At 29.3% G+C, this 12,782-nt stretch overlaps 1 protein-coding gene across 6 annotated transcripts in view; it reads right to left on the minus strand.

The window, feature by feature from the left end:
• Positions 1-12,782, minus strand: part of sp3 (phosphatidylinositide phosphatase spermathreecae) — a 124,578-nt gene that overhangs the window by 75,634 nt on the left and 36,162 nt on the right. For all 6 annotated transcript variants that reach the window (XM_089086140.1, XM_089086134.1, XM_089086165.1 and 3 more), the window contains one exon: positions 2,053-2,202. In XM_089086140.1, the coding sequence (XP_088942266.1) occupies positions 2,053-2,158 (106 nt within the window). In that variant the 5' untranslated portion in view covers positions 2,159-2,202. The remainder of the gene's footprint in view (positions 1-2,052; positions 2,203-12,782) is intronic.

Consider the following 12,782-nt stretch of genomic DNA (forward strand, 5'->3'; position numbering starts at 1 on the left):
TTTGCAGCTGATTCAGGAATGGTAATTATTTTCATAGTTTAAACAGCAAAATGTTAAAAATAAAACATATTGCAGGATTTTTTAAAAAGAGCCTGAAACCAGTCAAAAATTACATCACAGCAAAACTGACGTCATTATTGAGGGGTTTCTAAATCTTTTAAAAAAAATTACATAAAGAACCGATATAGTTCATCATAAATAATGTTTGTCAATACGTTTTTTTTTTTATTTATCAACAGGGTCCAACATTTGTTGCGATCTCAAAACGAATGTGTTTCTCGGAGCGGATGTCCAAGCAGAAAATTCAGATATTTACGGTAGACAGACTGGGTTTGGACTTTCTGTCGAATGAACCAGTCTCATTACGTTAACAGAGAGATCCTTCTATCTTGTCTGTATATGATTCCCAGATACTTAATAGATTTTCTCAGAAAATTTTTCCTTTCATTAAACAGTCCCATACGTACATTCCCTGCTATTCCCTTTGCTGGCCGAAGGTCTAAACTTTGGAATCTCTGTCTTTAGTGCATTGACTTGTATACCAATACTTTAATTTCCAGTAATCAGGATGTCAATCATTTCTTGCAAGGAAGCATAGCTGCAACGTAGCACCAGCGGCTAATGCTTTTTGTTATTCCTAAGGTCAGGGTTTTAAATATAATAAATAGGACTTAATGCACATCCTTGTCAAAGGCGTCCAAAAATTCTGACCAGCCTGCTTTGATACACTCCAATCAACTTTCCCAAAACTGGCTGACTACCACTGAAACACAATTACTGCAACATGTGGATCAAGCCCATACTGAAGATATTTCAGAACGACCTGAGACTACATAACCGGGTCAAATGTCGATCTTTTCAACAAATACATAGATGTGTATCTTTGAAGAATGGACTGTTTGCATATTTACCCTTACCCTTGCCCATATCCTTGGCGCTACATGGTCAGGTCTCCGTGGTGGCAAATATATTGGATCTTTTGATCATTCTATGACAAACGGGAATCTGAAAATTAGATCAAATAGCATCGGGAAGAGGGGGGAAGTTTAAAACAAAAGTTGGCTTTTATGTTGGTTTATACTGCTAATACTACTATTGTGACTACTATTACAACTATTCCTAAGGGTATGAAGGTGAAATTTTCAAAAAATCTTTAGAGGGGAAGTTGAACTGAATCCCAACACACCGTCTGTATGCAGGTTGTCAAAAGAGCATATCAGCAATATCTTAGGAACAGTTTTGCGTGTTAAGTTGAAACTTACATGGCTTGTTGTGGGAGATGTTGAATTAAGCAAAAGACAATGTTTGCATCCTAACGCTACTGCTTCTACTCATATTACTGCTACTGCTACTGCAACTGTTATACTGCTACTACTACTACTACTACTTGAAACTGTGTTGAACGAAATTGAAACACACTATGCCCACACACGTTGTCAAGAGGTCGTATCAACAATGCTTCAGGAACAATTGATGGTATTAAGCTTTAGTTTGAAGCTTAATCAATTAAGCTGAAGCTTTTCGGGGAATATTTAGGCGGCTGTTGAACTAAATCAAAACGAACGATGAGCATATGGATTTTCAAAAGGCTGACAAAGCAATATCTCAAGAACGGTTTACATTATTAAGCCAGAAGACACTAGCCAGAAGACATTATATGCATACTTTTAATGCTACTTCTACGGTTATTGTAACTAATGCCACTAAGTGTATTAATGTGAAACTTTTAGCGAAGGTTTAGAGGAAGTTTAGGTTCTGATAATTAGCTTGCATGGACCAGCTTTAATTCTTCAAAGTCTATGTCAAGTTCTGTGAAGAAAAATCACTATTCCATCGGAGGTTTCCTTCTAAGCATTCCCAATGTCTTTCTAGCATATCCAAGACTTCAAGTGAAACAAGCAAAATTCCAAATAGTTAAGACAAAAGAGAACTTCCTTAGACACCCCCCATACCAAAGAAGACAAAATAACCTATGTGATGATGCAATTTTGGGGTACTTCTAAAAATTATTATTTTTCCTTATTGAGCTATGATGAATTATCCAAGACTTACCCTCTTCTAAAGAGCATGAACTTAAACTGTGCTTTTCAAACCACAAGGATTTTTTTCCATTTAAAAATATGATATGTTCTCTTGATGATAGTACTTCTACAGCCATCAACTTCAGAATGTGTGTCGATGCCCCAAGTTACAGCTGAGTTCCTTGAAATGAAGACAAGTTTTAGCCTAGTCAAAGAAAAAGGCAAAAAAATAAAGGAAAGAAGAATGATGATACAGCCACAGAGCATGCATATGACCTAAAATTCACATATTTTCTGGATCATTTTTATTCTCTTTAATATAAATCATGGCTGCAGCAGTAACTGCAACCTAGTAAAGGGCTAACACGACCCGATAGTAACCATAAAAATAGCCTGAAACCCCTAAAAATGGTGTTGCGTCGAAACAAAAAGTACACAATTGGGATCACCTTGACCAAAAACCATGTATAGAAAAATCTACAGTCCCTTTGCTTTAACAACAAGGAAAATCCATTAGCTTGAACACAAGGAAAATCACTTTTTTGCAAGGAAAGCATCTTTTTTCCGTTTTTTCTGCTCTGCAGCTAGCAGGGCACTGGAATATCATAAAGAGCCTTTTAAGGCCTCATTTTAAAGGAAATTGTGACATCTACGTGCTTTTGTAATTAATAAAATATAATATTTAAAATAAAATTACTATTTTGACAAAAAACTGCATCTTCGCACAAAAGATGAAGAATATCGTCATAGTTGTAGGTTACAACCATAAATGACGTTATAGTCAAATACTTTAAAAGGTGCCTTGGGTAGCAATGACAGCGTAATTCGTTCATTACTAGTCCTGCTAAGTAAAAGCAAATGCTATATATGGTTATGTTGCTTGAGCAACCTGTTTTAAGTGAAAAGAATGCCTGAATAAGAATGCAGCAATTTTGTTTATAATTCCAAATTTTCTGGAAAGAACAGCAATTGTGTCAGTTAATCAAAAGACACTGATTTTGTTTTAAATATTTTCATTTCAGGCATTGACAGGGGAATAACAATCACGACACAAGATTTGCATATTGAAGCGGTCTTGACCAAATCATTGTTGTGCGTTGATTACAATCAGCAGCAATATAGCCAACGGTGAAGAAAAACTTTCTACACCCAATCCAAGAAAAGTCAGATTTCTGAAAAGTAGATGGGTTACTAAACAAGAACATAAAATACAATTGGTGTCAAAACCAGGACTAGGGATGCACTAGCACTGACAGCTAATCATGGCGCCAAGCTACCAGTGGCCAATGCAAACATGTACTCTCATATAATCAAACACTGTTTACACCTTCTGTCTCCAGTCCCACCATACAGTTCCTACTCCAACCTGTTCAACTAATTCTGTTTTTATAACCTTTTTGTGATCAATTCAAGGATGCCTGCTTTTTGTTTGGCTCAACATGGATTGCCAAAAACATAACTTTAGTTTAGGTGACCTATCCTCTTTCATCCATAAAGCATGATCTAATTATCTTAATCTTTCTTTCACAAACTAGGGCTAAACAATATTTTCTGCACAGATTATTGTTTATACTGTGTTATATTATGAAGTACATAAAAAAATCCTTAGATAATTCTACAGGAACAAACCAAGCATGCCTGTTCTTAGGAGTAGTGTTCTTACGAGCAGTAGGCTGGGTCGTCACGTATAGAGAGGGCGCTTCCTCCCCCCAATGTTTAGTTATTATTTTGGATCTTATTTTGTTATTATGATTTTTTATGCGTTTAGAAGGGATTACCCCCGCACAAGCTTGCTTCTGGGGGTATTTTGTTTGTTTGTTTTTTATGTATATTGTAAAATAAATCCCAGTTATAAATTGAAATTGAAATTGAATGTTTTTGGTCACTCGGTAAAAAAAGAAATCGATAAAATCGTGGCGCTTTGCGCCACGATTTTTTCGACGCCGCTAAAAGTAGGGAGGACAGTACCAGCGCTGACAGGACATAATTTATTCATGGATTATTGATACATGAAGGGGGACTAGATTTCTGAGAAATTGATTTGCATAATCGAGGGGAACTAGATTTCTGAGATATTGATTTGCATAATCGGCAGGGAATTATTGATCAACGAAGTGGAATTAAGAAACAATATGGCTTCTCAGATCTTTAGGTCTGAGAGATAAATTAATATTCTATTTTTAAATATGGCTTCTCAGGTCTTTAGGTCTGAGAGATAAATATTTATATTCTATCGAAGCCATAATAGTGTAACTAGGAACACCTTAGATATATTTTCAGAAATTCATACGAGATCAAGACAGATTGAATATATTTTACGAGGGAAATTGTTTCCTGGGAATTTCAAATGTAACAGCGCAGGGATGCCGAAACTAAGGAACATGCAGTAATTACTTTTAGCGAGTTATTTGGGCGAAACCGTTTTAGACATTTTAGTAATTTTTTTGGCGAAACAGTCTGAGACATTTTACAAGATGATTTGGGGTGAAACTCTGTGGCCGCTATAATACACAAGTTCCATTTGAACTGGGTTATAAGGTCCTCTACCCCAAACCCTAAGGACCCCCTATAGTTTAGAGTTTGAGTTTAGAGTTTTAGTTAGAGTTATAGTTTAGTTTAATTTTTGTTAAGAGTTTTAGTTTAGAGTTATAGTTTAGTTTTAGTTAAGAGTTTTAGTTTAGAGTTTCAGTTTGGTATTAGCTTAGAGTTTCAGTTAGAGTTATAGTAGTTAAGAGTTTTAGTTTAGAGTTTAGAGTTTTACCTTAGAGTTTTAGTTAGAATTATAGTTTAGTTTCAGTTAAGAGTTTTTTGTTTAGAGTTTAGAGTCTTAGCTTAGAGTTTTAGTTAGAATTCAGAGTCATAGCTTAGAGTTTTAGTTCTATTTATGGTTTAGTTTAGTTTTAGTTGAGAATTTAGACTTTTAGTTTAAAGTCTTAGCTTAGAGTTTTTGTTAGAGTTATAGTTTAGTTTAGTCTTAGTTAGGAGCTTTAGTTTAGATCTCTAGTTTTGTTTTACTTAAGAGTTTTAGTTTAGAGTTTATAGTTTTAGTTTACAGTTTTACTTAAGAGTTTTAGTTAGAGTTATAGTTTTAGTTTAGTTTTATTTACGAGTTTTAGTTTAGATATTGGAGTTTTAGTTTTGAGTCTTAGCTTAGAGTTTTAGAGTTATAATTTAATTTAGTTTTAATTCGGAGTTTTAGTTTAGAGTTATAGTTTAGTTTTAGGTAAGAATTTTAGTTTAGAGGTTGTTTAGTTTTAGATAAGAGTTTTAGTTTAGAGTTTTAGTTGCACTTTTAGTTTAGTTTAGTTTTAGTAAAGAGTTTTAGTTTAGTTTTAGTAAAGAGTTTTAGTTTAGGGTTGTAGCTTAATTTTAGTTAGGAGTTTTAGTATAGAGTTTTAGCTTACAGTCTTAGTTAGAGTTATAATTTAGTTTAATTTTAGTTAAGAGTTTTAGTTTAGACTTTAGAGTTTTAGTTTATAGTTTAGAGTTTTAGTTAGAGTTATAGTTTAGTTTAATTTTTGTTAAGAGTTTTAGTTTAGAGTTGTAGTTTAGTTTTAGTTTAGTTTTAGTTTAGAGTTGTTGTTTAGTTTTAGATATGAGTTTTAGATTGGAGTTTTCGTTTGATATTAGCTTACAGTTTTAGTTAGAGTTATAGTTTAGTTTAGTGGTAGTTCAGAGTCTAGAGTTTCAAGTTAGACTCTCAGCAATTAGAGTTTTAGTTAGAGTTATATTTTATTTTAGTTTTAGTTAAGTGTTTTTGGACTTGTAGTTTAGTTTTAGCTAAACGTTTTAGTTTAAAGTTTTATCCTAGAGTCATAGCTTAGAGTTTTTCCTTGCACTTTTAGTTTAGTTTTAGATAAGAGTTCTAGTTTAGAGTTTCAGTTTGGCATTAGCTTACAGTTTTAGTTAGAGTTATAGTAGTTAAGAGTTCTAGTTTAGAGTCTTAGCTTAGAGTTTTAGTTAGAGTTATAGTTTAGCTTAGTTTTAGTTAAGAATTTTTCTTTAGAGTTTAGAGTCTTAGCATAGAGTTTTAGTTAGAGTTTAGAGTTTTAGTTTAGTTTAGTTTTAGTTGAGAATTTAGTTTTAGTTTAGAGTTTTTGTTCGAGTTATAGTTTAGTTTTAGTTAGGAGCTTTAGTTTAGATCTATAGTTTAGTTTTACTTAAGAGTTTCAGTTTAGAGTTTATAGTTTTAGTTTACAGCTTTACTTTAGAGTTTTAGTTAGAGTTATAGTTTTAGTTTAGTTTTAGTTAAGAATTTTAGTTTAGATATTGGAGTTTTAGTTTTGAGTCTTAGCTTAGAGTGTTAGTTAGAGTTAAAGTTTAGTTTAGTTTTAATTCAGAGTTTTAGCTTAGAGTCTTAGCTTAGAGTTTTAGATAGAGTTATAGTTGAGTTTAGTTTTAGTTAAGAATTTTAGTTTAGAAGTGTTGTTTAGTTTTAGATAAGAGTTTTAGTTTAGAGTTTAGAGTTTTAGTTAGAGTTATAGTTTAGTTTTAGTTTAGAGTCTAGAGTTATAATTTAGAGTGTTAGCTTAGAGTTTTAGTTAAGAGTTATAGTTTAGTTTAATTTTAGTTAAGAGTTTTAGTTTAGACTTTAGAGTTTTAGTTTTAGTTAAGAGTTTTAGTTTAGAATAGTGGTTTAGTTTAATTTTTGTTAAGAGCTTTAGTTTAGAGTTGTTGTTTAGTTTTAGTTAAGAGTTTTAGTTTAGAGTTGTTGTTTAGTTTTAGATATGAGTTTTAATTTAGAGTTTTAGTTTGATATTAGCTTACACTTTTAGTTGGAGTTATAGTTTAGTTTAGTTGTAGATCACTGTCTAGACTTTCAAGTTAGACTCTCAGTACCTAGAGTTATAGTTAGAGTTATATTTTATTTTAGTTAAGTGTTTTTGGACTTGTAGCTTAGTTTTAGCTAAACGTTTTAGTTTAGAGTTTTAGCCTAGAGTCATAGCTTAGAGTTTGTCATTGCACTTTTAGTTTAGTTTAGTTTTAGAAAAGAGTTTTAGTTTAGAGTTTCAGTTTGGTATTAGCTTACAGTTATAGTTAGAGTTTTAGAGTTTAGAGTTGTTGTTTAGTTTTAGATATGAGTTTTAGTTAGAGTTTTAGTTTGATATTAGCCTACAGTTTTAGTTACAGTTATTGTTTAGTTTAGAGTTTTAGCCTAGAGTCATAGCTTAGAGTTTTTCATTGCATTTTTAGTTTAGTTTATTTGTAGATAAGTTTTAGTTTAGAGTTTCAGTTTGGTATTAGCTTACACTTTTAGTTAGAGTTATAGTAGTTAAGAGTTTTAGTTTAGAGTTTTAGTTTAGAGTCTTAGCTTAGAGTTTTTGTTAGAGTTATAGTTTAGTTTAGTTTAGATATTGAAGTTTTAGTTTTTGAGTCTTAGCTTAGAATTTTAGTTAGAGGTATAGTTTAGTTTAGTTTTAATTCAGAGTATTAGTTTAGAGTCTTAGCTTAGAGTTTTAGTTAGAGTTATAGTTTAGTTTAGTTAAGAATTTTAGTTTAGAGGTGTTGTTTAGTTTTTAGATAAGAGTTTTAGTTAGAGTTATAGTTTAGTTTTGGTTTAGTTTAGTTTTAGTTTAGAGTTTTAGTTTAGAGTGTTAGCTTAGAGTTTTAGTTAGAGTTATAGTTTACTTTAGTTTTAGTTAAGGGTTTTAGTTTAGACTTATAGTTTAGTTTTAGTTAAGAGTTTTAGTTTAGAGTTGTAGTTTAGTTTTAGTAAAGAGTTTTAGTTTAGAGTTTTAGCTTAGAGTTTTAGCTTAGAGTTATAGTTTAGTTTAATTTTATTTAAGAGTTTTAGTTTATACTTCAGAGTTTTAGTTTAGAGTTTAGAGTTTAGAGTTTTAGTTAGAGTTATAGTTTAGTTTAATTTTTGTTAAGAGTTTTAGTTTAGAGTTGTAGTTTAGTTTTAGTTAAGAATTTTAGTTTAGAGTTGTAGTTTAGTTTTAGTTAAGAGCTTTAGTTTAGTTTTTTACTTTCAGAGTTTTAGTTTAGAGTTTATAGTTTTAGTTTACAGTTTTACTTTAGAGTTTTAGTTAGAGGTATAGTTTTAGTTTAGTTTTAGTTAAGAGTTTTAGTTAATAGTTTTAGTTTAGATATTGGAGTTTTAGTTTTGAGTCTTAGTTTAGAGTTATAGTTTAAATCTAGTTTTAATTCAGAGTTTTAGTTTACAGTCTTAGCTTAGAGTTTTAATTAGAGTTATAGTATAGTTTAGTTTTAGTTAAGAATTTTAGTTTAGAGGTGTTGTTTAGTTTTAGATAAGAATTTTAGTTTAGAGTTTAGATTTTTAGCTAGAGTTATAGTATAGTTTTAGTTAAGAGTCTAGAATTTTAATTTAGAGTGTTAGCTTAGAGTATTAGTAAGAGTTAAAGTTTACTTTAGTTTTAGTTAAGAGTTTTAGTTTAGACTTATAGTTTAGTTTTAGTTAAGAGTTTTAGTTTAGAGTTGTAGTTTAGTTTTAGTAAAGAATTTTAGTTTAGAGTTGTAGTTTAGTTTTAGTTCAGAGTTTTAGTTTAGGTTTTAGTTAGATTTATAATTTAGTTGTAGTTCAGAGTGTAGAGTTTCAAGGTAGACTCTCAGCACTTAGATTCTTAGTTAGAGTTATATTTTTTTTAGTTTTAGTTAAGTATTTTTGGACTTGTAGTTTAGTTTTAGCTAAACGTTTTAGTTTAGAGTTTTAGCCTAGAGTCATAGCTTAGAGTATTTCCTTGCACTTTTAGTTTAGTTTAGTTTTAGATATGAGTTTTAGTTTAGAATTTCGGTTTGGTATTAGCTTACAGTTTTAGTTAGAGTTATAGTACTTAAGAGTTTTAGTTTAGAGTCTTAGCTTATAGTTTTAGTTAGAGGTATAGTTTAGTATAGTTCTAGTTAAGAGTTCTATTTTAGGGTTTTAGCTTAGAGTTTCAGTTTAGAGTCTTAACTTAGAGTTTTAGTTAGAGTTGTAGTTTTAGTTTAGTTTTAGTTAAGAGTTCTAGTTTAGAGTTATAGTTTAGTTAAGAGTTTTAGTTTGGAGTTTTAGTTTAGAGTCTTAACTTAGAGTTGAAGTTAGAAATATAGCTTAGTTTAATTTTAGTTCAGAGTTTTAGTTTAGAGTCTTAGCTTAGAGTTTTAGTAGAGTTATAGTTTTAGTTTAGTTTTAGTTAAGAGTTTTAGTTTAGAGATTAGAGTTTTAGTTTCGAGTCCTAACTTGGAGTTTTAGTCAGAGTTATAGTTTAGTTTAAATTCAGGGTTATAGTTTAGTTTAAATTCAGGGTTATAGTTTAGTTTTCGTTAAGAGTTTTAATTTAGACTTGTAGTTTAGTTTTAGTTTAGTTATAGTTTAGTTTAGAGTTATAATTTAGTTAAGAGTTTTAGTTTAGCGTAAAGAGCTAGGTGTTGAACACATTTTTTCTTTGAAATTCTAGACTTGGAATATTTTTATTACGGTTAAAGTTAGGTTTCTCCACGTTTAAGTTAGGTTAGGTTATCATGAGCGCTCAAGATAACCTAACTTAACTTAAACGTGGAGAAACCTAACTTTTTTGTATGTAAACCGTACCAAAAATATTCCAAGTCTAGCATTTCAAAAAAATGTGTTCAACACCTAGCTCTTTACGCTAAACTAAAGCTCTTAACTAAACTATAACTCTAAACTAGAACTAATAACTAAAACTAAACTAAAACTATAACTCTAACTAAAACTCTAAGCTAAAACTCTAAACTAAAAATCTTAACTAAACTACAACTCTAAACTAAAACTCTTAACTAAAACTAAACTACAAATCTAAATTAAAACTCTTAACTAAAACTAAACTAAACTATAACTCTGAATTAAAACTAAACTAAACTATAATTCTAACTAAAACTCTAAGTTAGGACTCGAAACTAAAACTCCAATCTCTAAACTAAAACTCTTAACTAAAACTAAACTAAAACTATAACTCTAACTAAAACTCTAAGCTAAGACTCTAAACTAAAACTCTTAACTAAAATTAAACTAAACTATATTTCTAACTAAAATTCTAAGTTGAGACGCTAAACTAAAACTCAAAACTCTAAACTAAAGCTCTTAACTAAACTATAACTCTAAACTAGAACTCTTAACTAAAACTAAACTAAAACTATAACTCTAACTAAAACTCTAAGCTAAGACTCTAAACTCTAAGCTAAAACCCTAAACTAAAACTCTTAATTAGAACTATGTTAAACTATAACTCTAACTAAAACTCTAAGCTAAGACTCTAAACTGAAACTCTAAACTCTAAACTAAAACTCTTAACAACTATAACTCTAACTAAAACTGTAAGCTAATATCAAACTGAAACTCTAAACTAAAACTCTTATGTAAAACTAAACTGAACTAAAAGTGCAAGGAAAAACTCTAAGCTATGACTAGGCTAAAACTCCAGACTAAAACGTTTAGCTAAAACTAAACTACACGTCAAAAATGCTTAACTAAAACTAAAATAAATATAACTCTAACTAAAACTCTAAGTGCTGAAAGTCTAACTTGAAACTCTAGACTCTGAACTACGACTAAACTACAAATCTAAACTAAAACTCTTAACAAAAATTAAACTAAACTATAACTCTAACTAAAACTCTAAACTCTAAAGTAAAAATCTGAAGTCTAAACTAAAACTTAACTAAAATTAAACTACACTATAACTCTTACTCAAACTCTAAGCTAAGACTCTAAGCTAAAACTCTAAACTCTAAACTAAAACTCTTAAATAGAACTAAACTACAACTCTAAACTAAAACTCTTTACTAAAACTAAACTACAACTCTGAACTAAAACTCTTATCAAAAACTAAACTATAAGTCTCAACTAAAACTCTTAACTAAAACTAAAGTAAACTATAACTCTAACTAAAGCTCTAAACTAAAACTCTTATCTAAAACTAAACAACACCTCTAAACTAAAATTCTTAACTAAAACTAAACTAAACTATAACTCTAACTAAAACTCTAAGCTAAGATTCTAAACTAAAACTATGAATTAAAACTAAAATTAAACTATAACTCTAACTAAAACTCTAATCTAAGACTCAAAACTAAAACTCCAATATCTAAACTAAAACTCTTAACCAAAACTAAACTAAAACTATACTTCTAACTAAAACTCTAAAGTAAAACTGTAAACTAAAACTATAAACTCTAAACTAAAAAGCTTAATTAAAAAACTAAACTAGAGATCTAAAACAAAAGCTCCTAACTAAAACTAAAATAAACTATAACTTTAAACTAAAAACTAAAGTAAACTATAACTCTAACTAAAACTCTAAACTCTAAACTAAAACTCTTATCTAAAACTAAACAACACCTTTAAACTAAAATTCTTAACTAAAAGTAAACTAAACTAAAACTCTAACTAAAACTCTAAGCTAAGACTCTAAACTAAAACTGAATTAAAACTAAACTATACAATAACTCTAAATAAAACTCTAAGCTAAGACTCTAAACTCTAAACTAAAAACTCTTAACTACTATAACTCTAACTAAAACTGTAAGCTAATACCAAACTGAAACTCTAAACTAAAACTCTTATTTAAAACTAAACTAAACTATAAGTGCAAGGAAAAAACTCTAATCTATGTCTCAGGCTAAAACTCTAAACTAAAACGTTTAGCTAAAACTAAACTAGAAGTAAAAAACACTTAACTAAAATAAGATATAACTCTAACTAAAACTCTAAGTGCTGAGAGTGTAACTTGAAACTGTAGACTCTGAACTACAACTAAACTAAACTATAACTAAAACTAAAACTGTAAGCTAATATCAAACTAAAACTCTAAACTAAAACTCATATCTAAAACTAAACTAAACTACAACTCTAAACTAAAACTCTTAACTAAAACCAAACAACAACTCTAAACTAAAACTCTTAACAGAAATTAAACTAAACTATAACTCTAACTAAAACTACTAAGACTCTTAAGTCTGAACTGAAACTTTTACCTAAAATTAAACTAAACTATAACTCTAACTAAAACTCTAAGCTAAAACTCTAAGCTAAAACTCTAAACTCTAAACTAAAACTCTTAACTAAAACTAAACTACAATTGTAAACTATAACTCTTTACTAAAACTAAACTACAACTCTTAACTAAAACTAAACTATAAGTCTACTAAAACTGTTAACTAAAACTAAAGTAAACTATAACTCTAACTAAAACTCTAAGCTAACACTCTAAACTAAAACTCTAAACTAAAACTCAAGTAAACTATAACTCTAACTAAAATTCTAAACTCTAAACTAAAACTCTTATCTAAAAACTAAACAACACCTCTAAATTAAAATTCTTAACTAAAACTAAACTAAACTATAACTCTAACTAAAACTCTAAGGTAAGACTCTAAACTAAAACTCTGAATTAAAACTAAACTAAACTATACCTCTAACTAAAACTATAAGCTAAGACTCAAAAACTAAAACTCCAATATCTAAACTAAACTAAATTATAACTCTAAGAAAAACTCTAAGCTAAGACTCTAAACTAAAACTCGCTAAGACTCTAAACTAATACTCTAAACTCTAAACTAAACCTCTTAACTACTATAACTCTAACTAAAACTGTAATCTAATACCAAACTGAAACTCTAAACTAAAACTCTTATCTAAAACTAAAATAAACTAAAAGTGCAATGAAAAACTCTAAGTTATGACTCTAGGCTAAAACTCTAAACTAAAACTAAACTACAAGTCCAAAAACACTTAACTAAAACTAAAATAAAATATAACTCTAACTAAAACTCTAAGTGCTGAGAGTCCAACTTGAAACTAGA

This window comes from Artemia sp. Qi Xiang Cuo, chromosome 1, assembly GCF_049724085.1.
Source record: "Artemia sp. Qi Xiang Cuo chromosome 1, ASM4972408v1, whole genome shotgun sequence".
NCBI classification, from domain to species: Eukaryota; Metazoa; Arthropoda; class Branchiopoda; order Anostraca; family Artemiidae; genus Artemia; species Artemia sp. Qi Xiang Cuo.